General features: G+C 45.1%; 2 protein-coding genes across 2 annotated transcripts; both read right to left on the reverse strand.

Moving 5' to 3' along the window:
* Positions 1–1,483: 1,483 nt before the first annotated feature.
* LOC139223544 (protein Shroom2-like) lies at positions 1,484–18,306 on the reverse strand. The gene is made up of 12 exons (XM_070855480.1): positions 18,194–18,306; positions 18,121–18,123; positions 9,453–9,554; positions 9,128–9,148; positions 8,590–8,712; positions 6,156–8,469; positions 5,972–6,027; positions 4,130–4,732; positions 2,954–3,463; positions 2,218–2,392; positions 1,848–2,120; positions 1,484–1,756 (listed from the first exon to the last, which is right to left on the reverse strand). The coding sequence occupies exons 1-12, from the start codon at positions 18,289–18,291 to the stop codon at positions 1,484–1,486; spliced, it is 4,551 nt and encodes a 1,516-aa protein (XP_070711581.1). The 5' UTR covers positions 18,292–18,306.
* Positions 18,307–21,089: 2,783 nt separating this feature from the next.
* Positions 21,090–25,031, reverse strand: LOC139223546 (NLR family CARD domain-containing protein 3-like). The gene is made up of 7 exons (XM_070855482.1): positions 25,004–25,031; positions 24,694–24,898; positions 22,716–24,516; positions 22,446–22,619; positions 22,154–22,327; positions 21,801–21,847; positions 21,090–21,637 (listed from the first exon to the last, which is right to left on the reverse strand). Exons 2-7 carry the CDS (start codon positions 24,896–24,898, stop codon positions 21,090–21,092), a joined length of 2,949 nt encoding a protein of 982 aa, XP_070711583.1. The 5' UTR covers positions 25,004–25,031.
* Between the last annotated feature and the right edge of the window lie 1,499 nt (positions 25,032–26,530).

Below are 26,530 nucleotides of genomic sequence, written 5' to 3' on the forward strand. Positions count from 1 at the left end.
CATACATGAAGTGTGTGGGCCGTACACAGTACCCAGGGGCACGCCCACATCAGTCCATGGAGTTCACAGTGGTGGGAGGCTACAGTAGGCACGTCTTCAAATAAATATATATGCAGAGAGTCCCCTGAAGGGGCCAAACCAGAGAGTAAAGTGCTAACTTTTAGAAAAACCTCCACAGAAACACCAGCTGCGTCTCAGTCCTTCAACTGAGAAAGTAGAAAAAGTCCAGTGGTGAGGATGAGACCATCCTGTAGTTTTTGGATGGGAGCTTCGGCTAAAAGCACCAAGTGTAAATGAAAACTTGTGAGGTTACAGACAATAAAACCATCCGGGGGATAAATGTGTTGTGTCATATAGAAAACAAGTACTGCTGGAACAAGTCAGCATTGTCTTTAAGAGAAAAGAGTCCAGCTGTCAGATTCACCTCTTATTCTAGCACAACTTAAAGAGTTTCACTCCAAAATGAGATCTTCATCATATGTAAAAGTGACATCTACCTTTATAGCACGATACACAACACAAAGGAAGGGATGGTTTGTTGTAAAAGCAGGAATGATAACACTTTTAAAAACTGGATTGCAACCTAAAACAGGTTTGTAGCATTTTGGAATCAAACTCTTGATTTCATTTCATTTGAAAACAAAAATTACGCCATGAGTGAAAATAAATTACTGGGGAAACGTTTCCCCTTCCTCCATATAAGTCTTCAAAAAGGCTACAATAAATTACTAGAAAATATTACTGTAAAACTTAAAACACATGATGATAATTCATAACAAGCCCAGCGAGCTCATGATGCAACTTAAATACAACAATTAGGAAACACAAATAATGAAAAGGAGACTGGAAACACTGTAAGATGAAGAGACGATCAAAGTTATGTGTTTACAAGACGGCTGAATTTGGTTTGAATCATTTTCAGACAATTCACTTTGCTTCACTTTCCCAGCTTCGTCTCTAGGGGGCGCTGAAGTACAGTCACATACAGGGCTCAATTAAACTGATTTATTGTTTATTTACTCTATGAAATTATTGTTCAAGAATCAAACCCTCTACAAAAAGTTTGCTGTGTGTGTCATATGACTATCAGCCCATATCGACCATTCAAATCTTCATTCAGATGCTTATTAAAGCAGAAAATCTGTCCACAGACACATAGCAGTGAATGTGTTTATCACAGATGGCAGCACACACAGAAGCAGTCTAAATAACCATAGAGGCTCCTTGGGTATTAGAACTACTTGGGTCAAAAATGGCCACCTGGGAAATGTAGTATTCACTTTGAGAAACAACAACAATGCAGCGACACAGAGATTTGAAATCACCTCAGCCACAAACTCAGACAGAATTTAGCAGTGACATTAATATCAAAATGCTACATGTAGCACCCGCAAATGCAGAAATTGTCCACCGACTTCCCGGTGCCTCGGTCCTGATCCAGCATTCCTTCTGCAGAGCCAGAAGCTTTGGTCTGCAGAGGCTATCAGAGCGGCGGCCTCTGCTCCAGCGGCAGACTGTCCACCAGGCACTTCAGCTGCTCCTCGCCCAGCTTGATCTTGTCCTCCAGTTTACGCTGCTCGATGATGAGGGCCGACTTCATCTTCACAAAGTGCCGGTAGTCGTCCAGGCTCTCTGCGTCCAGGTGGGCCTCCATGATGCCGGAAACAAGCCGCTCCCGACGGTCCAGGTTCTCCTTCAGCTCCTTGGCATCCTCGTGCTGCCGCATCAGCAGCTTACGCTTCTCTGTCAGGGTTCTCTGATGAAGGAAGGATATCAGTAATGATTCAGTCATCTATGCATTATCCGACCAGATTAACATGCCGTGTTTTTCCCCCCTAAGCTGTTACCTTCTCCTCTGGCGGGGCTTCGTCATCCAAGCTGTTGAGGGCGTTCTCCACCCGGGCGAGCCGCCCCGACAGCGACAGCAGCAGGCTCACCACCTTGTCCAGGTCGCCCACAAACATGCAGAACTTGTCGAGCTGGTTGGGCTGACACAGGCGCTGCACGGTCGCCTCTACTTTGCGGCCGAGAGCCTCGTTGTCCTCCACGTCCTCCTGCAGACTGTGCCGCGCCTCCCGCAGCACCTCCAGCTTCCCCGCCAGGCTGGTGATCAGCTCTTGCTGGAAAGCATGAAGAAGAAAAAAAGGGGTAAAATACACATATACCATTAAAACAAGAGAGATTATGTTCTTACTCCACTCACAGCCTGTGTTTTACCTTTTTACTGGCGAGGTCGACGTCCAGCTCGTCCTCAGAGTCCTGCTCCTCCAGCTGCTCCTGCATGTCCTTCATCTTGATGAGGAGCTCGGCTTTGGGAGCAGATGTGTTGTAGTAGGAGGAGCTGGGGACGAGGGAGGCTGCTGCTGATACAGACACGTCCTCCTCCTCCCTCCTGACACACACACACACACACACAGGTAAGTCTCTCACATCTTTAACTGAAACATGCTGTTTTTCTTCATGTTTCACCAATAATCATCATGTGATCATCATTAGGAGACATTAGGTATTAGGTAGGAGTATTAAAGCAACCAGCATTAGAAATAGTGGAAAGTAGTCCAGCTATTTTAAAATCCATGTGCTTCTGCAACCGGGAGATGAAAATTATTATTATTATTATTAGCAACTATAAAGCAGGTCAACGCTCTTGCAGCTGTAATACGATGTTTGTCCACCAGGCGGCTGGACGGGAACAGAAATATCAAACCCTCAGCTCATTTCTGGGCTCTTAAAACTGAAAACTTTAAAATTAACAACAATTTGTTAATTCAGTTAATTGATATTGAGGTGACAGCATGTTCGGTAAAGTCCTGTCACAAAATGCAGACAAGAACAGTAAACCAGCTGTTGTGTTTCTGAAGCTGAAAAAGAGACGAGCAGTTCAAACTGAATTACTTTCACCCGCTGCTCCCTGGAAAGAGTTCGACCTGGCTGTGCTAATTGAATTTCCCACCTGTCCATGCTCCTGGGGGATGAGGTGGGCAGCCTGGAGCCGGCGGAGGCCCTCCTGCGGTGGTGGCCCCCCTGCAGGATCTGCTCCTCTGTGGGGAAGAGTCCCTCCATCAGGTCCATGGTGGTCATCCTGCCGCTCTGGTCCAGGATGTCCACCAGGGACTTGTCTTTACCCATGATGTCCCTGGCCAGCTCCTCTCTCTTAGCGTCCTCCTCCGAGCACCGAGCCCCCGCTGAACTCGGCTCAGGGACCGACTCCTGGACCCGAGGCGGGTCCTGAGCCGCCTGGCGGGTGTAGGCGCTGAACAGGGACGAGGCAGGGCGCTCCGTGGTGCTCAGGGGGGGGATGTGGGGCGGCAGCTCGTAGACGCCGCAGGTCTCTGAGCTCTGAGTCAGGTAGGCTCTCCCCTCTCTCTCCGAGCTGCTCTCCGCGTGGACGATCCTCACGGGGACTTTCCTCACCGGGCTGCTCACCTCCATCTCAGCCGGCGTCTTCAAATCATTCTCTAACCTGGACAGGAAACAAGCCGACAGTTATTCCTCTGTTAAGATGGAAAAAATGTAGAAGAAAGACAGATATAGATGGAGTCAGTTCTTTAATCTCCTCTGATTCCTCTGACATGTTTTAATTTATAACAGAATATTTCAAACCTGTAAGACAGCCAAACATTTTATAATTCTAGGCCTTGCACATAAGTATTTTGTTTTTTAACCTAAACCACATCCATCACAAGACAGATGGAGACACACATTTTGATAAACATCAGAGCCACACAGTCGTCGTTTCTAATTAAAGGATGGATAGTACAGTACAACTGCGACGGGAACCAAAGGTCACAGCAGCCGTGTGGCTTTAACAAAATTACAGCCTCCAGTTTGATTTGTCCCAGGCAGCAGGGGAAATCAACTCCAAGCACAATCAAGCTCTGCTCTTCCTCCCTGTGGGCACATTTTACATTCTGGGCATTTTCAGCAGCTAACAGAACACAGTGACGATAAACATCTTCAGCAATAATCTGTTCTTTCTGCTCTCTTATTGTATTATTTATCTGTCGGACTCTTCCTTGTTGTTACTTAACGTTGTAAGTCAAAGCCTGGTCTAGTAGAGCACGAGGGGAAGGCTTTACATAACGAGGGGCAGCGAGGAGACCTCAAGCACTCCGGCTAAGCCGCTTACCTGAGCGGTGAGTCATCCTGCACGAACACGGCCGGCGGCCTGTCGGTCAGTCTCAGCGGTGCAAACTGTGGCGAAGGAGACCGCGCTCGGTCTGCTGTCCACGGGGTGAACAGAGACGAAGAGGAGGGCGGCCTCGGTTGCTCCTTCTCCTCTCCGTTTTCTGCACCTCCTCTGCTCATGTCTGCTCTGGACGTCTTAGTGAGGTGAGGGGAGCCGGCCGGGGCGGGGCCGGCGGAGGAGTCCTGGGCAGCAGCATGGTGCTGGGTGTCAGAGCTGGAGCTGGACAGAGGCTGGAGCCCTGCTGGGTCTGCCTGGGCGCCAGTGAGGAATTCCTGGGAGGAGGATGTGGTTTCTGGGCCTAAATGGGGCCTGGGCGGTGGCAGGAGGCCCTTGGCTTGTGGAAGCTGGGATGGATGGTGAGAGCCAGGGTTGGGGCTGTGGCTGAGAGTGCCTGGGGAGTGTGTGGTGTGGGAAGGATTGCCAGTGTCTGGTTTGGTCCTGTGGTCGGCGAGGCTTGGGACCGGGCCCTCATCTCTGGGGACCGACGGAGCCGAATGTGGGCTGTGGTCGGGCTGGTAGTGCAGCCTGCTCTCTGTTTTTCCCCTGGAGGTCAAAATAAAACAAACTTCATCAGCACCTGAGGAAAAAGTCTTATCTTACCTTCTTTACCAGTATGGTCAGATGGTTTAAATATGTGTGAACATATAACAGGCTGCCAGGAGAAAAGGTTCCACACTCATGAATACGCTGCAGTGTGTTTTTCAGTGGTATTGGGAAGAAATTGGGCATCGACTCAAACCCTAACCCGAACTCATCAGACAGCGTGAGTCAGTGTTTTAGCTGGTTGAACCACAGCTCAGTGAAGGAAAACAGCTCTGTGACTTGTGGTGGTTCTAGTACATCCAAACAAACCCAAAGATTTTTATTCTGCAAGTCTGCAGGGATGTTTTTGATAGAATCAAGCTGGCAAATAATTAATTCATTAGCTCATACACCGCTATATTTACTCCATTAACATGTTGTCTGACTGGTTTCTTAGACCAGTACAACATATAATCATTCATGTATTAGTAGACTGAAGATTCACTCGTGACATGATCATAATATAAGTAACTTTACGGCCTTTTAAATATAAATAACGGCTTTTAGTAAAGCAAAAAAGGCAAAAAGCTTCTCAGACTGCTGTAGTTGGAAGTTTATCTCATTCAAGCACGACATACTAAAAAGGTTCATGAGGTAACACTAGAAAGAAGATGATGGAATATGAGAGAAGATATCTCAGTGTCAGGTCTGCTGCTGACGCTCTTGGTTGAATGTCATATTTTCTGAAAGGTGTTTTTGTCCCACCTTTCACACAAGTCAGCATGTCAACAAAAGGTGCAAGAGCTGTGGATTAATTTCACCATGTAGCCAAGAAAGTGATCATGTACGCAGAAGATAAGTGTTCTCTTTCAACAGGAGCGTAAGGATAAAATGATACACTCTCCACCCGCCGTAAATCTGGGTGTAGTTCACTACAGCAGCCTAGAAGATACTGTTCACCTCAACATGAGCTCCAACAACACCAGATAAGGTTGGAAATCTAGATCTATTATGACAGAAAATGATATTTTCTTTTCAGCTCAGGAAACCTGAAATGAGAAACTGAGGCGTGTTCTCTCCCTGCCCTGAAATCTCACCACTCAAATACATTCCACATTGACATGAAACTTCGCAGCAGACAGATCGGAGTGATCGCTGAGCGACTCTGATGGACACTGATGGATGGTTGACCGCTCTTTGACTTGGCAAACACCGTGCCATCCTGTGCCACACAGTAAAAGTGTTCAGATTTTGTCTCACCTGCTGGTGTAGCTGCTCTGCTGGCTGTGAGTCTCTCTCCACGGTGAGGGAATATTCTGCAAAAGAAAAGTGGAGGCCCTCTTTAAATTAGTTTATTTCATCATTATATTTATACATCTTGTCAAACAGGTACTTGAACAGACTTTTCTAAATCAGCCAGTCATATAAATGTTCTGGTTCTCACCTGTGTGTAGAAGTCTGCAGAGGGAGAAGAGCGGGATCTCTCGTGGATGCACACAGGCTTCTCCTCTGCATCTGTATCCAAGATGTTCTCCGCTGAATGATACCTCCCTTGGGTCTTGGCCTCACATGACTTCTTCTGTTTGTTCCACGTGGCCTGGTACTCAGCAAAGGTCCCGAGCCTCTGCTGCTCTAGCGAGACCTGCTTATGTCCGGGGCTGAGGTGGTTGGGGTCTGCGGATGGGTGAGCCTCCTCGGGAGTTCTCTCTTTGGGTTTGCCTGTCTCGCCAAGGTCTGTGCTCAAGTTTGAGCTCTGACTGGACTTCAGCACAGGCCTGGAAAACGCCGGTTTGGCCTCAAAGAACTTCCTCCGCTCTCCAAAAGACCCTGTTTGAGGTTCTCCCTCCACTCCAACTTTGTCTATCTTATCAGGCTCTGAGAAGGAGTGCGTCCTCTTGGCCAGGGGGAAGCGCTTACGTCCTCTAACCCGTCCATTGGAGGATTTGACTACCTGCACCTCCGGTCCAAGAGGCTCGAGGTCTCGTCTCTGGAAGGAGGTGGCCTGGAGGACTCTGGCCTGCGCCTCTTTCAGGTGGTCCTTGTAAGTGTTGGAGAAGGAGACACATGAAGACCTAGAACTCTCCCTGCACCTCCACTCCTCCGCCTCCTCATCCTCGGCGTCGCACGTCAGGGTTGCAGCGCTGCGACTCTTTTGCAGCTGGGCTCGTTTCTGCTGGATCTCATTGCGGAGGGTGGTGGCGTAGCGGTCGCTGCGCCGATTTGCTTTTCCACTGCTGGCCGCCAAGGTGTCGATGGCATCCTGCGTGGACAAAACACCCGCGGTCATAGCTGCTGGTTGCCTCTCAGCCAGACTCCTATTCTCCTGAGCCAGGGAGTGAAGAAGTGGAGTTTTCAGGGGGGATATTCGGTGATCTTCTTGAGGCACCCATGGGTCTTGGTTCCTTGGAAAACTGACCTTATGATCATTGCTTTTATGTGTTTGGAGGTGTCTTTTCATGTCATTAGAGTGCCCTTCGCCTCTCTTTGCAGGGTCCTCTGGGCTGCGGCTCCGAACAGCAAGTTCAGAGGGTTGATGGTCATAATGCAGACCATTCCCCAGATGGGAATGGCCATTACGCTCCTTATTTTCACTGTAAGGCATCTGGGACTGAGGTAGAGAGTACTTTGCCTTAACGTTCGTCTTCAAGGAACTTGGGCAGCCTAAATCATTGCTATTTACCCAGTGGGGTTTCTCTGTTTCCATCCTGCGGCCCTCTGCTTTGGCCTTCCTGGCCTGGAGCTCAGCAGTCTGCACTGCATGTTTGCTCAGTAGGCCAAAGTGTCTGCTGTGCCCGCAGTTCTCCAGGTTTGGGTTTGCGGCGGAGTGCCGGACCTGTCTGCGGCTGAAGGCGTTTGTGGGCAGATCCTGGAGGCTGCGATAGTAGCTTCCTACACTCTGAGTCTTGCTGGGAGGAGCTGACCTGGTCTGCAGGTAGAGGGGGCTTTCGTCACTGTATTGCCTCTGGTGGTAAGGTAGCTGTGTGTGCTGAGACTGTCTGACATCATTGCTGGACAGGGAGAAGAGTTTGTTGGGATGCAGCTGGTTGTGGTTGTGGTCAGCTGCCATGTTGGGATGGAGAAAGTCTTTGGTGGGCAGAGGGTTGAGGCTACGCCTGGCCTCTAAAGTTTTCTCCTGGTGAGATCTGAGGCCGTTCTGGTCATTATTTTCTGCCAGTTTTTCACAGGACCTGCCTTTGCTCTTCGCTGGACCACCAGGCCCTTCAGAGTAAGGAAACACCTTTGTGGCGGCAAAGCTGTCACTGCGCAGCGGAGGAGGTGGGGGAGGAGGAGACTGGGACTTCTTCTTCTCCGGTATCTGCCACACTGGGCCGATGCCGGATCTCCCTGCGATGGAGACCCTTGAGGCAGGCTGTTCTTCAGCCCGTGACCCCTCCCAGCCTCCGTTCCCCAGCATTGGCTGTATGTAGCGGGACCGCTCGGCCTGCTGAGGCCCCTCACTCTGAAGACCCTTGAAGAAAATGTTTTCAGTGCTGGTTCCCTTCCTACCAGATGCGCTGGGGTCGTGAACAGGAACAGGAGGGCTGGAGCTGCTGGAGAAACAGCTGAACCCGGATTCTCTTTTGCCTCCTGGTTCACAGGGCGGCTCGGAGCTGCTGATGAATTTAGTCGGGGAAAGACGACCTGTCTGGTAGGGATGAGAGGGACGCTCCAGTCTCTCCATGTTGTTCACCGAGTTAAACTGGCTCGTTATCTGACGCTGGGTGCTCTGGTCCGCTTGAGTGGACGACTCTTTGGGCCTGGGGTTTAACATTAGAAACAAATCAGTGCTTGACTATGCTTTAAAGTAAAAGTATCACACAGATGAATAAAACATGTTTTCTGCCCTGTTTAACGCTCAGAGAACCTAAAAGTTTCACCTTGCTTCATGTTTTAGCTGCCAGACTGGTGCTGCGGTGGCCTCGCTCCCTACGAGCTCCGACTCCTCTTCCGTCAGCTTGGAGGAGTGCCAGGAATTAAGCCGCGAGTCCAGATCATTCTTCCTGTGAGGCAGAGAGGCAACAAAACACAATCACAAGAGAGGATTTGACATTTCAGCCTTTTTTGCATTTTCCTTTTAAGACGAGCGCAATAGTTTAACACTGTTTCATGTGTTTTGTCACCACCATCCTTCTCCTCCTGTACAAGAGGAACAGCGTTGTGTTTCTATACAATTTGCATTTCATAAGACTTTAATGTTAAATTGCATTACAGGACTTGTATTTGGCTTATTGTTCCGTATGAGCCATCCAAGCTTGGACTGTGAATTGGACTTAAATTGCAGTCTTGTATGGACTGGGACAAATAGAATAATTTTCTAAATATATGTGTGCACATTTCAAATGTCCTCTTATAATATTAAGCACACCTTGGTAAGATAAACGGATAACATTACTGTGCTATCCACTATCCACGTACCCTTGTCTGAAGCGGTTTTTCCTGGACAGCATGTTGACAAAAGAAAAGAATTACATTTGTTCAATACGTACACCATAAATTCACAGAACAATTCAAGCCGGAGACATGCAAGTGTGACAAAAGTGATTAATAGTACACGAGGAGGACGAACATCACGACACCGAGCTCAACTTTAAAACAGGAACACAGTACAGCTACAGAATATTTGGGTTTGGAGAACTGACACCACAATAATACAGAGAGCAGAAAACCACGAAGGAACTCGAGGACCAAAGATCACTTGGGTTCACCAGAACTACCAGCAAACACAACGGGCTGATGGTACCTCATGGAGCTTCGCAAAATCTTGGTGAGAAAGCTCCTCGCCACATGAACCTCCGTTTCTGATGACATTGTGCGTGGCGACACAACATCGACCATTTTAGCCCTGATGGGCGGCCAGTGATGAAGGAAGAGGAGGAAGAGGAGGAGGAGGAGGAGGAGGATATGTCGGTAAAGAGACAGAATAACGTATCAGTTAAAACATGTTTCTTCTTTCTGAAACTTTTCTGGCCAAATTTAATTGAAGTGCAGCTCTTGGGTCTTGGAGCAGGCTTTCAGCGGACACAGAGGACACTATATATAGTGTAGGGTGGAACCTGTGACCCCTCTCTTATTTTGAAGGGCTTTCACAACAGGAGAGGGAGACAGGTCTGTGATCTGTCACAGCCAGATGGCCCAGACGGAGCTTAGCTGCTGAGCTTTCAGAAAAACTAGATGAATGCGACCCACAGCCTTGCACCTTACATTAGGAAGTGATGTTTCACACTGAAAACAAGTTATTGTGACGATTGCATGTTTTGCAACCTTTACAAATACTTATATTCTGTAAAATTTCAAATGCTGACACCCAGGGAGATTGTTTTCCCCGGTTCCCAAGTTCAAATGTCAGAACAAAGAGAAACATCGCCGCCAAGTGAGACTTCAGGCGCCCTGACTGAAACTTTAACCCTGATGGAGACGCTGCATTCTTTCAGTAAAGGAATGCAGGGAGGCCGGACAGCACCCTCGCTTCAAGTGGGACATCTATGTTGGCCATCTCCCAGGAGTCTGAGAGTCTCCCCGCTGAAGAAAGCGTGACGCCTTCTTTCTGACTTTCTACCAAAACTTCACCTGGATCTGATTTCTTTACAGATGCTGGGCTGTTGCGTGTAATCCCTCAGGGGACAGCCGGGATATTCTGGTTTGTTTATTCAGAGTGTTACTCTCCTTTTCAATAGTTATTTTATATTTATATGATTTTTTTCTTCATATTTCTGTGATTTTTATTTTAAATTTTGTCTTAATCTTTGGTGTTCAGCTCTGTTTGTCATGTTCTGTAGTGAGTGAGAGCGACACCTTCCTCCTTCTGGGTTTTCTGTTTGTTTGGTTTTTACAGTTCAGTCATTTCTGAGTTTGGAAATCAATATTCCATTTAAACCGGAGTAAACACTCATTATTTAGTGTTTCTACTCACACCACATCCAATTTAAAATGACAACTTAACATTTTCCACTTCAAATAAAAATACCTCCTTCAATAAAACCAAAGTTTAACATAACTGTAACTTCGGCTGGATACAACCGTACAAATCTAAATCTAGCTCCCACTTGTCTCTACAGCTAGAAACCAGAGCAGAGCATCCACACATGTTGGAAAAGACAACAGCAGTAAACTGAGGGAACAGTAAACGAGCCGATTCATGATGGACATTTGTGTTCAATCCCAAACTGTTAAATTAAAGTTAAAAGCCTTTCCTCCCTGTGCTCCACGTGAAACACAAAGTAAGAGCTGTGCTGCCTCCAAACAAAACTCCAGCACAATGGAAATGCAAATGTCTCCTTTTCTAGAGGCTGAAGGTCTATTGTCAGGGCATCCAGCTGGTCTGTCACAGATATTCCACACAGGAGGAGACGCCACCGTGCTCTCCCAGGATATACGAGCCAAACTCAGGCCGAGTTCATTCAAGAGAAGAACTGAAGATGAAACCGAGACACAGCTGACCAGAGGGGGTTTGATAAAGCTTAAATATAAATGCAACTTTCCCCGTCGTGGGACTAATAAAGGAATATCTTATCTATCCTCCTCACTGAGCATCATTCTCAACGAAACTGAACAATCTGTGCGCTCCTGCACTCGAGCAGCAGCATGTGGAGGAGATTATACCAGCGAGAGTCTATTAACAGTGTTGGACTTCCAGTGGAGGAGTGAGGTGAGTAAAAAGACTGATATCTGTATAAACACCCCAGGTGATACTGAAACTATGATCAAAGTTCTTTATTCAGCTAAAATATCACAGATTCTCTGGTTCCAGCCTCTCAGATGTGAGGATCTGCCCTTTTAAATCAATGTAAACTGAATATCTTAAATGATAAATCAATTAATTAAGCACTGGGAGAATCCTACATACAGGGTTTATTAAATATTAATTAAACAGCTGAACATCAAGTAATTTCTGTCTGTAATCAAGAACAAAAACTTTTACTTCAAGCTGACTTTTATTCTAACCATGTTGAATCTTTAAGGACTCAGAGTATGAGCATCTCCTACTGAACTAAAGTGAAACAACAAACCCACAGTAACTCACCAGCTACCTACAGTGGTTTTGTCTCTGCTCCAAAAAGGACACTTCCGCTTCACAAACACTCCAGGACAGAAAGAAAGACGACCTTCAACATCACGGCTACCATGAGTCTGACAGAGACGGGCGCTCTGAGGAATCTGGGAACTGCCTGACTGAAGAGCTGCCACCCTCCTCCTCCTCCTCCTCCTCCTCCTCCTCCTCCTCCTCCTCCTCCTCCTGGTATGAACACACTCACAAACACACTCCACCTTGTGCTGCGGAGGAGATTTCCTTGGGGATTATAAAGGGGGGGATTTGAGACGAGGGGGAGGAGTTATTGTCCTGCCCGGCGTCCTTGCTGTAATCTAGTGTTTGGGCCGTAAGTGGCTGCAGAGCCGCTGGGGCTGCTGGGAAAGCAGAGTCAACGCTGCTCACAGTTTGTCATCATGTAGAGATGCAGGTCCAAAATGTTACTGAACTATTACTGGCTGTTCACGAGCCAACAACAGGTCACTATCAAGTCACTTCTGTCTGGAATTGAGTCCTTAACATCTTATTTAATGCTTGTGCTTCTAGTAAATCTGAATCTGTGTCCAGTCAGGCTCTGTGAGGCTCTGTGAGGCTTTGAGCTGCTGATATTTAGTCTCTATAATGTTAACGCTCTTCTTATTCTAGCATGTTAGTTTAGTCATTTTGAAGGTTTTTGATCACAAACCAAAGAACTAGACATAGTGAATTTTTTTCCTGATGGAGGAAAAGTGGCACCATGAATATTCATCCAATAGCTGATGAGATATTGTCGTTTGGAACATATTAGATTAGACTAGATTAGATTAGATTCAACTGTATTGTCATTACACCTGTACAGTACAAGGCAATGAAATGCAGTTTTAGTAGCAAGTGCAAAGATATATGGAAAGTATGTCCAGAATATACAGAGTGAGGATGTTTACAGATGCTATATACAGATTAGTGCTGTGAACATGTGTGCTAGTACACATAATATATGGTTATATGGATGAATGAATGAATATAGACACGATATACAGGTTGTATAAATATAATAGACTAGATTAATATATATATATATAACAGAACAGTCAGTGGAAAGTGGCTGAAATATACTTTACTGTCACTCCACACTGTCTTCTTACATTTTATTACGACTTACAGTGATTATATTGTGCCGTATTTTCTATTATGATGTTTTACTGAACTATATCCAGAAGATCCTGGACTCAAGAGATCATAACGGCAATACAACAAGATAAAAGTGAGGCAAGACTCAAGACTAATGGAGGATTTGAGGTTGTAGCCCAATTTCAAACTAGATGTCTAAATAATATATAGCACATTCTCTCTGTTAGCTTCGAAGTGGCTCCGATGTTTGGTTTTTAAACTTGACACTGGGGAACCTCTCTCACTGGTTCTGGGTCTATCAGCCTGCTATCTGAAACCAGACTCCATATTTCACAACCCTGTTTTTCTACTGAACATCTACTTCAGTGTCCTTGTCAGGAAACACAGCACAGACAGGAATGTTTGGCCCGGGCCCACGTCTGTTTTGAGAGATACCAGCCAATGTCAGGGTGAGGGGGAGGAGGGAGGCACATACTGAGACAGCTCCACCAGGAAGAGACTCCTCCACTGGGGAGGAGAGGCTGCCACCTCTTAAAATACAGATCATGTGTGTCTGAAGAGAAGCTTTCATCCACTCAGTGTTTCTGTACAGAGCCTGTGAGTCAACGTGTCTGTTTGTGTCTCATCAAATCTGTCAGCGGACCTAAAATCTCCAAAAATGTGAGTGAAATCTGGTTCAAACGAACTTCTTCACAACATTTGGGCTGTAAATATGAGAGAAAAGCTGGTAAATTAGAGATTTAAATAGAAGGAACTCACTGATGCTGCATTTCACCCTCATTTCAAGTGTCTCCACAGCAACAAATAGCTGCTATGACTGACAGAAATCGAGTTTCCTCACACACACTATATGTCGCACATGTGTGATATACAGTATACTGGTGACATGATGATATAGGTTCATCATAGGTGGCTCTCTGTCCAAAATCTCTAGTTATTTTATCCGTTAAAGGTTTCTCAGTTGATTTAAAAACAAAATACATATTGATATTGCAAAGTCACCTCACTTAGCAAAAAGATCCGTGTATTTTATTTTTGGGATAGGAGCTCCTGTGACTAATAATCTGTCATCATCTATCTGCTGGTGTCTCGCTCAGGACTGTCAAACATCACCTGTCCTACCCATCATCCATCACTTTCTCACTGCACACACATGTTGCTGATTCACCAGCTTGCTGCAGTTTGAGTCCCAACAGCAGCAGCAGCAGCAGCAGCAGCATCGGTGGCGGCGGCGGCGGCCAGTTGGGCCGATCTCGCCCCGCTGAGCTCTAAACACGATGACACAATAGAAAGTGCCAGCGTCATCACAGCTGGGCTTATCTGTGTGTCACCGCCTGCACCGGCAACAAAAAATAAAGAGGGGGGGAGAGTAAAATGGACTGGAGAGAAAAGTAGAAAGTTTGTCACAGCGAAAACATGAAGATGATCAACAGCTGGAACATCTGGCTCTTCTCAAACCAGACCTACTTTAAACTGCTTCTTGTGAAGCCAGTTCACTAATGATTGATCTGAATATTATTAATATGTCTCCAAAAAGCCTAAATGTAATGTAAAGCCTCAAAATATTCAGTTTACTATCACATATTTACATGTGAGAAGCAGGAACGAGTGTATTTTCTACATTTTTCTTAATAAATGTTTAAATATCTGTCAAACAATTAACCTAATGATCTGCTTTTCATCTCTCATCTCTAGTAAAAACCTTTAAAAAGCTCATCCACCCAGCTGTTAATATGAAGAAGCACAACCCAAATTAAATGTACTTACTTTGGCTGTTAAAGGTCATATTTCTGGACTTTTCTACTAAAATGAAGATACAACTTCAGTTTCTTTGTTAGACAGGAGGATGTGTTTGTGTTTTGGCTGAACTGACCCTTTAATGAACTCACAGTTTAGGATATCAGATATTTACTCTCATTATTAGCCTTAGTTATCAGGCCCTGATGCTTTTTATAAAACCTTCACTAACCTGAAGGGAAAACTGTCCTCATACTAACACGACACATTTAGAAGGATCCTCTACACGGTTTCTAGTCTGTCAATCAGTCAGTTCTTCTGTTTGCTGCTAATATTTACGGTAAACTGTCATAATGTTGAGCACAGGGTCAGAAAACACTTGTAGCTCAGTGTGTGTGTGTGAATCAAAGCAAAAACCTCTGGAGGTGTTTATTACCTGAGTGTGTGTGTGTGTGTGTGAGACAGGCAACAGGTTTAAGAGCTCCAACAGCTTCAGTTTCACACAAATATTCAGTTTAGCTCATCAGTCGTCCTGCACTACTGTTGTCATCCATCCCTTCGCCACCTTTGGATAAATCAGGACAGTAAATGTTATGTTTAAAACAAAAAAAGTCGCCCTTCAAGCAGCGTGTCAGGTCTTTTTCTAAATGTATATTCGACTCACTGCCTCGACATCTAGACGAAGAAAACCCACAAGAAAAAACAGTATTTAAAACTCATTCACTGCTTCCTGATCTAATCCCACTGGTCAGGACACCAGAGGAGATGAAATAAAGAGGAACAGAGTACAAAGACAGACAGAGGTGGTACCTGGGAGTGAAAATCTTCTCTTTATCTTCTAAAAACCAAACATGTCCAGAGGGAGCAAAGAAGAGCAGACAGCAGCGCCCACCCCGTGCAGCCAAAGCCCCTGAAAACAATGGGCTCTGCTGATATGGCCTATCCCACTAAGCAGTGTCAACTCACCTAGGCAACATGGACCGTACCACTCCTCCTGCAAACAGGGGAGGACGGCTGCGCTGAAGCAGCACTGACGCCGACTCAACCACCTCTCAGGGCCACTTTTTAAACCCCCCCCCTCTCTCTCTCAGAGCCAGGCGTTTGCTCTGTAAACCCGCTCGGATCGAGACTTTCCTCCGCAGCAGCAGGGTGTGGAAACACAAAAATCTGTCCACCTTTTCCCTCCCGGTGACTCGGCCCACTCTGCAAAGCTGAGCCCACGCCTGTGGCTTTGCAACTGGTAATTGGATTCAAGCGTTAAGACTCTGTTGCCATTATAATTCTGACAGGACAGGACATCAGGAACACATGTAGTAGGAAGGGTTTAAAAAGCAGATACAGGCTCTGACACAGCTCAGTTAACAGCACTGATGTGATTTTACTGCTGCTCGTGCTCTTATATCATGTTTGGAGTACAACTGTACACATCTGCTAATTATTCTCTAATTATCTAACCTCTTAAAACTCTTCAGATTCCACTAAACGTCCCTGTTTTCCCTGTTTGAATCAGCACAAGAATAATCTGAGGTACAGATGTATTGGGGTGAACTAGTGTTCGCTTCTTAAAGACTTTTTACAGCAGTTCATCCACATCTATGCTAAAATTAGCTGTAAAGCTAAAGTTAGCTGCTCCAGAGGAGGGTAAGCTCATTATAACAGCAGATAGTCGTTCACAAAGTTATAGTAAGAGTGTCAATATTACATAGAACAGGTATCAGGTCAGTACTTTTGACCCACTAATATCCCAAAGATTTAATTCTTAAAATGTAAAAGAAGCAAATAAAAAATGAAAGTAAGGGATATTAAACACAAAGATCTTTGAGGCATATCTGAAATATTAAATATGGAAATATTTGTCACAAAAACACAAAGTTAAACCAAAAGAAACAGATCCATCCATCTATCTCAGGCCTACACGGTTAATAAGGACCCTCACAGCAGAGACAAAGACACTGTTGATGCACCGTCTAAGCCTGGAGATGATTCAGAATCCACTTGTTAAAAAGGGAGTAAAGGGATGTCTTACAGTTTGGAGAATATTTGTGTCCTACAGGACCCTGACACACACAAACAACAGACTCAAGCCTCCACAGGGTGGCGCTAGATCCACTCAGACCTGCCTAACTGGTGCAAATGTTGGTCCTACTTCCTTCAGCAGGTAACCTTTTTAAAAGTGAAGGTTTAAATATATGTTTCAGACTGTTGCAGCATCCCTTTTGGTTCCTCCGTCTGTTTTAAACCGTGAATGAACTGTGTTACTTTTCCAACATCCCCAAACCAACTCAGCGGATTGTCAGACAAACTAGAAGATTAGAAGTTACAACAGATTAGTCGGTCATGGATACAAGAAACTCCCATTATCTCTTTGCCAGACAAGCAAACAAACACGCAGAGCAGAATCTGCTGCATTGGAGCCAAACAGCAACACAGCTGACTTAAACGGACTCATTAAGACGACGAGCAGCAGGTATGTAGAGCGACTGCTTTCAGCTCCGCTATCTTTATCTATTTTGTGTGTTCGAAATGACTGAAAAGTTTAGGACCTGGTCCATTAGATCAGTTCAAAGCCACCAGACTCCACTGACAAAAACAGTGATTTTACCTCACAGCACACAGGTGTTGCTGGTCCACCACTGCCTTCATCGGTTACTTTGTTTGTGCTCTTGTGGCACTTTGGTGTTTTAAAGAGTTAGTCTGGATCTAAACTACCAAAGTCACATCAACTAGACTAGACAGAGAAGATCCCTGCAGAGATATGGACCTGTAAGATCCTTTTTGTTTAACTAGAAACCACCATTATCCCACTGAGTCCAAAGCCACCAGACTCCATTGAAAAAAACAGTAATTTTAGAGTTGCTGGACTTGTTGCTCCGACTTTAGTATTTTAACACATCAGTTCTGATCCAAACACAATCTGGTTAAAATAAATCCCGTTTAACTTCTAGGAAATTGTCACCTCAGAACCCATGAAACACCTCTTCATGAACATTTTGATCTGCACATGCCGCCATGACCTGACGCCAGCTGACAGAGGGGACTCCTTTCTGCCTCATTTCGGAGTCATTATCTGCGCCCTGAAATAACAGTGTGGGCTGGAGCTCGGGCGCCTCCACAATACCCGCTTTTGTTTCACCGTCAGGGGCAAACAAGCAGCGAGAGGCCCCAGTGTGAGGCTGTCAGACTGGGTCTGCCTCAGCCGAACCTCCTTAATGAAAGAAATTAATGGCTGGAGAGGAAGCATGATGGGATTTTAGGACACACTGTGCTTATGAGCAACATGCTATGTCTGCTGAGTTTCTCTTTGTCACACAGTCTTCAGATGCATGTCAGGGAGCCGTGGCTTTGACCTCTGACCTCTTAATCCGAAACCTCAATATGTTTTTGGCCCTGGTGGAAATGTGTCTTTAGCCTGAAGGTCTGCATCAAATGTCTCAGAGCTACAATCTTGTTCATCTACTTGTTTTTTTTGATCAGGTACTTCCTGATTTAAATGATAAATGTGGTCATTTTCTGTGCGTCAGGCAACATTTAACACTTTCTACATGGGAAGAAAGAAAGAAAAGTGTTTTATTTTGATTTAAAAATCAGAATATCTGCTGCTACGGTACCTCCGGACCACCAGGGTCAAGGTCTTATGGGAGCTCTTCACCAGACAGATGGCCTCCTGGCGGGAGCCGCTGAGGGGAACGGCGTTCACGCTCACCATTTCATCACCGGCCTGGAGACGGACTGCCGCCGCCACGCTGCCCTCCTCCACCTGAACACACACACAGACACACATAGACATCACAATGCTGACAGCAAAGCACAATAAAACTACTGATGTTCATAAAGAAACAGGGAAATGATAAACACACGCTCCTCTCCTGTGTCCCTGTGTTCAAAACACAACCTTCAAAACACAACACATCCCCCTTATGAAGCCATAAAGAGACTCAAACCTAACCGTGGCGTTTTCACACACAGAAAAAGAGGTTGAAGGTCTCTAGACACACCAGGGACGTGGATTTATGTTGAAAAGACATTTAAAAAGTACAGTTTTGCACAATATGGGACCTTTAACATCTTATCTCCAAAGTAGCAGCACCATTACATATAGAGTCGATGCAAAGACGGGTCTCAGACGTCCTAAAATCATCACCCATCTTATGTTCTCTTTAGCCAGTAATGGTCAGAGATGCACTTTGTTGCGCTGAAATTAAAAACCAGCAAGTGACGACAGCTCCTGCGTCTGTTCTCGGCCATCTATTAAAGGTGGATGTTGCAGGTGGGACGCTGTCGCCGGCAACCTGAGCGCTCCGATTAAAAATTAAAACCCGCTCCGGCTGTAACCCGAGCACGCCGGTGGTGCACTGCTCCACGTCAAAAGCCTCCTGAATTTAAATGCTCTTTCAGATTCCATCATTTTTAATTTGAACGTACGTGCTGCCGCTCCAGTGGACCGACGTGACTGGAGGCTATAATAAGAGCTCAAAATGTGGCTCCTCAGTGTAACATCTCACACGTGGACGGTGTTTGAAGGGAGACGGCGCAGTTTGGCTTTCCGGTGATGCAGTTGATGGTCAATATTTCAGACACAGATGAAAGGCTGTGAATTCTGCACCACAAGTCTAATTGATAGGAAACTCACAGCTGAATATTACTGCAGGTTTGATGAAGTATCTCATATTTCGGGCCTGGCCAATCAGTAGAGTTAAACTATTATTAATCAGCAATGATTTTTGGACACTAATGCCTGATATTCTCTGGTTTTATCTGCACAGGGTTTGATGATTTGATGTTAGTACAACAAAACTACACTACAGTACAACAGGGCTCACTATCATCTGACATTTCTACATATTTGTGCTGAAACAACACCTGAGTTTTGGCACCAAAACAGGCCGATGTTGTTACCTTAGTGATGACCAGAGGCTCTCGGTGCTCGCTGCCTCCCCTCAGGGTGAAGCCCCAGGGCGCTTTGCCCCGGAGGAGTACCTCCACCAGCTCTTCATCCTTCTCGTCGTCCTCCTCCTCGTTCCTCGGCTGCACCGTGCCCCTCCACGTGTCCACCTCCCTCCACCACTTCATCATTCCCGCCGAAGCTCTCAGGTCGTCTCTGTAGTCCACGGCGTCCATGATGTCTCCGGCTCATTGGGCTCCATCAACATCAGTTCACCCTTAAAAAATGAGCCAATAATCAAATTACAGTTTATTCCAGATACTTTACTGATATACACAGAGACATTAGACGCTTTTACAGATTCATATACATAACTGGGTTCTGTTTTTGTGCTATATATTTATTATATAACATTATTCTTTCTGTAGCCTGCATCATTTTTAATAAAGACAAATAAACTTACACCTTAAACATCTTTTTAAAAAGGTCTTCAGGAAGTTTTGTGCAGGTTAAGCTGAGCACATAATATCACATCTGAATGCATCAGTGATAATAATCCTATAACATAGAAGAAGATCAATAAAGGAAAACATACTTTGAGTGCAAACTGCTGATCATATTTCTGTACTTATGCAGAGTTTAATAAGTATAATATTCTGTTTAATTGCACATGAACAGTTGTATGTATTTACATTCTGCCTAGTTACTGTAATTAACCTGCTTATTAATTAATTCACCAAACATACAAATAACATGACAGAAACTCCATGTAGCTACTGCAGATCAATATGTTAAAACAGATAGACAATCAGTACCAAAAACACAACTCCCTGCAGAAAATTAAATTATTTTCAGGACCTTTAACTTACTTGAAAATGCTCTTCTGTGCACAAAAGCTCTCAGACTCCCTGTAAGACTGAATAGTTCCGCTTGAACTGATCAATAAATCGATTTTACCTGATGGATGAGCTCCGTCCCGTCCTGAGCAGCACTGCGCACAAGTCTGACCCTCTCCAGCCCTTTGAGGGCCTCCTGCTGCCCGACTTCTCCACCTGTCCTCCACCTTTCCGCGTCCCTGATGATGTCATCACGCCCCCTAGTGGCGACGTGCTGCGTCATCGGGCCGCATGTTGCCCTCAGGTTATTTTCATCATCGATTTGTCTGTTTTCTCAGTTAATGGATTGATTGTTGACCATTATTGATACTTTGCATCAATCAATCAACACCTTTCAAACACAGAATCTAAAATTAAACATCTTCACAAAGAGGCAGATTCATCTCAGTGTTGTTTTATTGGATTTTGCATTAGACTGTTACATAGTTTATGATGTTTCATCTGCATTTGTGGGTCTTACAACAATAATGATAATAACACTACACTTAATTTGCAAAGTAATCTCACAATAAATTCAGTCAAAACATACACACAACACAAAATAAAATACAAAACAATAAAGATAAGAACAACAACAATGATAATCTGGTCTGTTTGCCTCGTTCTCCTCAGCTCCACGTATGACAATCAGTCAATTTCCATATCAGCCCTCCACATGGGTATCAATAGCAAACATCACAGTCTGATACAACAGCCTCTGGCTCCCCTGTAGTTTGCACCCTGCACCTACAGCTGACAAAGAGACACTGAGGTGCCAAAACAGCCAGACTTTAACTCCGACCTGAACCCAAAAGCAGGGTAGAGGGGTTCAGTGAATGTGCAGTGGAAGGTGTGGAGGTGGATCAGTGTGTCACAGGAGACTTTGTAGAAGGACAGAGTGCCAGCGGACCAGTCCAGGTACACTCCTACTGTGTCAGAGCCGGAGTGATGGTGTACTGCTGCTCGTTTGTTGTTGTGAAAGACAGAGTGGCCATAATCTGAGCATTTTAGACTCCAGGACTGATCACTGCTTCCAAGCAGGCAGTGATCACTGTCTCCTTTCCGTCTGATCCCTTTGTAAGCCACTGCTATATGAACTTCTCCTTTCCTCTCAACCTCCCAGTAGCAACGACAAGTCAGACCAGTTTCACACAGGAGCTGTCTCCAGTGGCTGAATCTCTCTGGGTTATCAGGGTACGGCTGCTCCTCTCTCACTGATATCACCTTTCTGTTGTTGTCAGACAGTAAGAGGTTCCTGTGTGCTGTGTTTGGGTCCACTGCTAGTTCACAGGCATCTGAAACCATGAAAACACAGTTTTAATCCAACAGAACTAGAAGAAAGGCTAAACTAAGAGCTAAAAAAAGCCACAACACTGAATTATTTCTGCAAGTATTGGCTTGTACTGTACATTTATTTATTGGTATAACTACCCATTTCATAACTGATTATTCACTTACACTTCCTGAGACCTGGTTTCAGCATGGAGACTCCACCGTGGTCCACTCTGGAGGAGGACATAGATAATAGATTTACTGCTTGGACAGTTTTTTTAAAATGTCACAATCATGTGATGCATCTCGTCGTGTCTGTTAAGTTGTCTCGTCTGTCACTTCCTGTTTTATTTTGAAAATTAACTTCCCTCTTGTTTCAGGCTATTTACTTCCTGCCCTGTGTTTTCCCGCCTTTGTGATCGTCTGCCCCGCCCTGATTGTTTCCACCTGTTACCCAGTACCTCATGTATAAATAGTCTGCGTCTGTTGTTTCAAGCATTATAGGATTTTTCTCTGCTTGACCGAGAGCCCCTCCATACCTGAGCGTGTCCAGTCTCCAGTTTGGATCCTCCCGTGCAGCAGTCAGCTGCCTCTCTCTGGACTCTCCTGGATGGTTGTAGCTCAGGTCCAGCTCGCTCAGATGGGAGGGGTTGGAGCTCAGAGCTGAGACCAGAGAAGCACAGCCTTCCTCTGAGATCAGACACCCTGACAGCCTACAAAAACAGCATCATCATCAACGCGCTAAAAGAGAAATAGATAAAGTATCTTGCTGGAAGCTAAATGTGAGGTCTGGAGGCTGGTACAAAAGAGAATAACTGGTCCAAGCCTTACCTGAGAGCCTCCAGTTTACAGTGTGGACTCTCCAGTCCGGGCGACAGCAGCTCCACTCCTGAATCCCGCAGGTCGTTGTTACTCAGGTCCAGTTCTCTCAGACTGCAGGACTGGGAGCTGAGAACTGAGGCCAGAGCTGCACAGCTTCTCTCTGAGAGGTTACAGCCACTCAGTCTGGAGAAGCAACAAGAAAAGAACAGCTCGTATATTTAAGGAAAATCACAGTTTTATGAATGTATATTGACTGATTTCAGCTCTCTGGGTACCTACAGAGCTTTGTTTGAGGCTTTGACCACTGGCAGCATCTTCAGAAGAGCCTCCTCTGAAGCAGAGTATTTCTTCAGGTCAAACACGTCCAGATCTTCTTCTGATGACAGTAAGTAGAAGGCCAGAGTTGACCACTCAGCAGGAGACAGTTTGTCTATGACGAGACTTCCTGAGCTCAAATAGTTCTGAATATCCTTCACCAGAGAATGGTCATCCAGCTCACTCAGACAGTGAAAGAGATTGATGCTTTTCTCCAGGGATGGATTCTTCTCGATCTTCTTCTTTATGTACTGGATGGTCTCCTGAATTTTCTCTGAAAGATCTCTTGTCTTTGTCCACAGGCCAGAAAGAAGAGTCTGATTGGACTTCAGTGAAAGACCCAGAAGGAAGCGGAGCAACAAGTCCAGGTGTCCGTTTGGACTCCGTAAGGCCTTGTCCACGGCTATCTGGTAGAACTTTTTTCCGAAATGTAGGTCTCTGAATAAAAAGAATCCAGAGTAGTCTTCTGGTCCAGCCAGCAGGTTGACACCAGAGTTGATGAAGGCCAGATGGACGTGGAGAGCAGCCAGAAACTCCTGAACGCTCAGATGAACAAAGCAGAACACTTTGCTGTCGTACAGTCCGCTCTCCTCTCTAAAGATCTGTGTGAGCACTCCTGAGTGCCATGAGGCTGCTTTGATATCGATGCCACACTCTGTCAGGTCTGATTCATAGAAAATCAGGTTGCCTTTGTTCAGCTGCTCAAAAGCCAGTTTTCCCAGAGACGCGATCATCCTCCCGCTCTCTGGACTCCAGTGTGGATCTGTCTCAGCTCCTCCTTCATACTTTAGATTCTTCTGTTTGGTCTGAACCAACAGGAAGTGGATGTACATCTTCGTCAGGGTCTTGGGCAGCTCTCCTCCCTCTCTGTTCTTCAACATGTCCTCCAGAACCGTAGCGGTGATCCAGCAGAAGACCGGGATGTGGCACATGATGTGGAGGGTTTTTGATGTCTTGATGTGGGAGATGATCCTGTTGGCCTGCTCCTCACCTGTGAACCTCTTCTTGAAGTACTCCTCCTTCTGAGGGTCAGTGAACCCTCTGACCTCTGTCACCATGCCAACACACTCAACAGGGATCTGATTGGCTGCTGCAGGTCGTGTGGTTATCCAGATGCGAGCAGAGGGAAGCAGTTTCCCTCTGATGAGGTTTGTCAGCAGCACATCCACTGAGGTGGACTCCGTCACATCAGTCAGGGTCTCATTGTTGTGGAAGTCCAGAGGAAGTCGACACTCGTCCAGACCGTCGAAGATGAAGACGACCTGAAACTCTTCAAAGCTGCAGATTCCTGCGTCTTTGGTTTGAGGAAAGAATCGATGAACAAGTTCCACCAAGCTGCACCTTTTCTCTCTCAGCAGATTCAGCTCTCTGAAGGTGAAAGGAAACATGAACTGTATGTCCTGGTTGGTTTTGTCTTCAGCCCAGTCCAGAGTGAACTTCTGCGTTAAGACTGTTTTCCCGATGCCGGCCACTCCCTTCGTCATCACTGCTCTGCTTGGTCTATCTCTATCAGGTGAGGCTTTAAAGATGTCTTCACATCTGATTGCTGTTTCTGGTCTGTATCGTTGCCAGTCTGCTGTTTCAATCTGCATGACCTCGTGTTCCTCGTTGACTTCTGCACTCCCTCCCTGTGTGATGAGGAGCTCTGTGTAGATCTCATTCAGTAGGTTTTTGTTTGCTTGTTTGGCGATCCCCTCAAACAAACACTGGAACTTCTGCTTCAGAGTAGATTTGAGTTTATGTTGACACGTGGCAGCTCGGGTTTCTGAACAAAGAGCCAAATAACAAGATCACTGAGGGGATGCTACATGTTTTCATTTGTCTCATTGAATTAATATTTATGTTTAGCTATCACAATCAATTAAATAAGTTTCTAATAAACTCTAATTAAGCGCAAGGGTTTTCCCTTTTCATCATTTCAAATATATGAGCACCGTCTTACTACTCTGCAGAGAGTCAGCCAGCTCTTCCTGTTGAAATCTTCTCAGGAAGTTCATTGTTATCTTCAGAAATGCCTCTCTGCTGCTCCTCGTCTGCTCTTCATCCTCATCATCCCCCTGCCCCTCTAAGCATTCGTTGAGATTCAGAGCCCTCAGAAACCTTTTCATCTCATTCTTCACAAACGTGATGATGTTTTCCTCAATCATCTGGAATATAATAAACAGGGATTAAACTGTAATACTAAAACGTAGTCCAATGTGCACGCATGCAACCTTTTGGTCTGCAGAAGTATAATCTTCTCAGGTACAGACCGCAAATATGGATTCCAGGTCTGTTTGATGTTTGATGCCAGACAGACTGCTTGGAACTTCCGTTCTTTCTTCATCGACTCTGTGAAGTTAAGATGGAATAACACATGTTTCTATGGTCTTCTTCACATTGAACAGAAAGGACCTGTTATACTGATTTCTAAAAAAATAAGAGTCCAAAAATGTGAAATGAGATTCCTCCTCTTGTGAGAGTTTCCCTCAACTCTCAGGTTCTTCCTCCCATCTCACATTAAGGAGCTTGTTGCTGCCTGCCCCATGTGTGCCCTACAAAAGGTCCCTCTTGGCTGTGAGGTCCCTTTTGTGTAGCTCCAGTACCGAGAAGAATGCTACTGAGAGTCAACATGCATGCTCATCATACTACCTTTGATAGTTAGCACATGAATGGAATTGCATATTAATGTAAACTACAGCTTACATCTGTCGATCTTCTTTAAAATCAATGAAGCCTTGCATTGAATGGCTGAGTTCAGGGTCGTCAGGTCTCTCCTGATGGCCACTGGTAGACAGAAAATTACACACACACATACACAATGTGAAATGTTACGACAAAAGATTTTGAAAAGATAGACAAGTTTTTAGCCCCCAACATTTACTTTGTAGACTGCATACGACAAAATTAAAAGAGACAGCACAAGCGATTAGAATGACCAATAACTTTCTTAACATACATTTGGCAGGTGAGTATCACAAAAAGCACTTTGTGGACTTTTAGTTAAATGGAAAAACTAGGGATTTGCAAACTAAACAGAGAGAAACCACGAGCAGTTCTTACCGCTGGTCAGATGGGAGGTGTTCTTTTTTAAAATCTATATAGCCTTGTATTGATTCGTTGCTCTTCATGGACACATGGTTGGTTTCAGGCTCAGAGGAGTCTGGGCTCTCCTGCTGGGTTTGGCTGGACAGAGACATTTACATGCAAATCAAAGACGTTTTAACGTACAAACAATTGTGTTTGCATATAAACCGATATTTTCTCCACGTGTAAGTTGTGATGGACAAACACTACATTGCACAACTGGCGCTGGTATTTCAGTGAATAAAGATCAATCACGTGATTTTATTGAAACATGAAATGTTTATAATTATAAAACCTTTATCTGTCCGATCTAGTTGTAAGCCCATATAATAATAATTTTAGTATCAAAGTACAAACTGAAGTGCTGTATTAAATTATTCCTGGGTCCGTGCCAGAGGGATATCTGTACAAAGGCTGTGTCTGATATTATAAAATAATAAAAAGAGTCTCCTACACACAGAAAAACAGTGAGTCTTATGAATCACTTCATACCAACAACTGTGGTATTTCTGACAAGAAACCATTTATTGAAATACGAAGTGATGACCGTACCTTTCCATGTTGGAAATAACCTGCAGTCACACTGATGACAAACAATAATAGACTGTAAGGAGAGAGAGAGCAGAATAAGTTTACTTTAAATCAATCTTAAATGTTCTGTTTTTAATATGTCTTTGTTGATGATTGTTGTTGGTTGTGTGCCGTTACTCTTT

The sequence above is a fragment of the Pempheris klunzingeri genome, chromosome 24 (genome assembly GCF_042242105.1).
Source record: "Pempheris klunzingeri isolate RE-2024b chromosome 24, fPemKlu1.hap1, whole genome shotgun sequence".
Classification (NCBI taxonomy): domain Eukaryota; kingdom Metazoa; phylum Chordata; class Actinopteri; order Acropomatiformes; family Pempheridae; genus Pempheris; species Pempheris klunzingeri.

Excerpts from the sequence above, each read along its gene's own strand:
- LOC139223544 (XM_070855480.1), bottom strand. The coding sequence starts at position 18,291 with ATGGTGAGCGTGAACGCCGTTCCCCTCAGCGGCTCCCGCCAGGAGGCC. Across the intron at positions 2,121-2,217 it reads TCGACCTCGCCAGTAAAAAG|CAAGAGCTGATCACCAGCCT; the intron begins GTAAAACACAGG and ends CATGCTTTCCAG. Across the intron at positions 1,757-1,847 it reads AAGCCCCGCCAGAGGAGAAG|AGAACCCTGACAGAGAAGCG; the intron begins GTAACAGCTTAG and ends TTCCTTCATCAG.
- LOC139223546 (XM_070855482.1), bottom strand. The coding sequence starts at position 24,898 with ATGATTGAGGAAAACATCATCACGTTTGTGAAGAATGAGATGAAAAGG. Across the intron at positions 24,517-24,693 it reads GGCTGACTCTCTGCAGAGTA|AAACCCGAGCTGCCACGTGT; the intron begins GTAAGACGGTGC and ends CTCTTTGTTCAG. Across the intron at positions 21,848-22,153 it reads TGGAGACTGGACACGCTCAG|AGTGGACCACGGTGGAGTCT; the intron begins GTATGGAGGGGC and ends GTCCTCCTCCAG.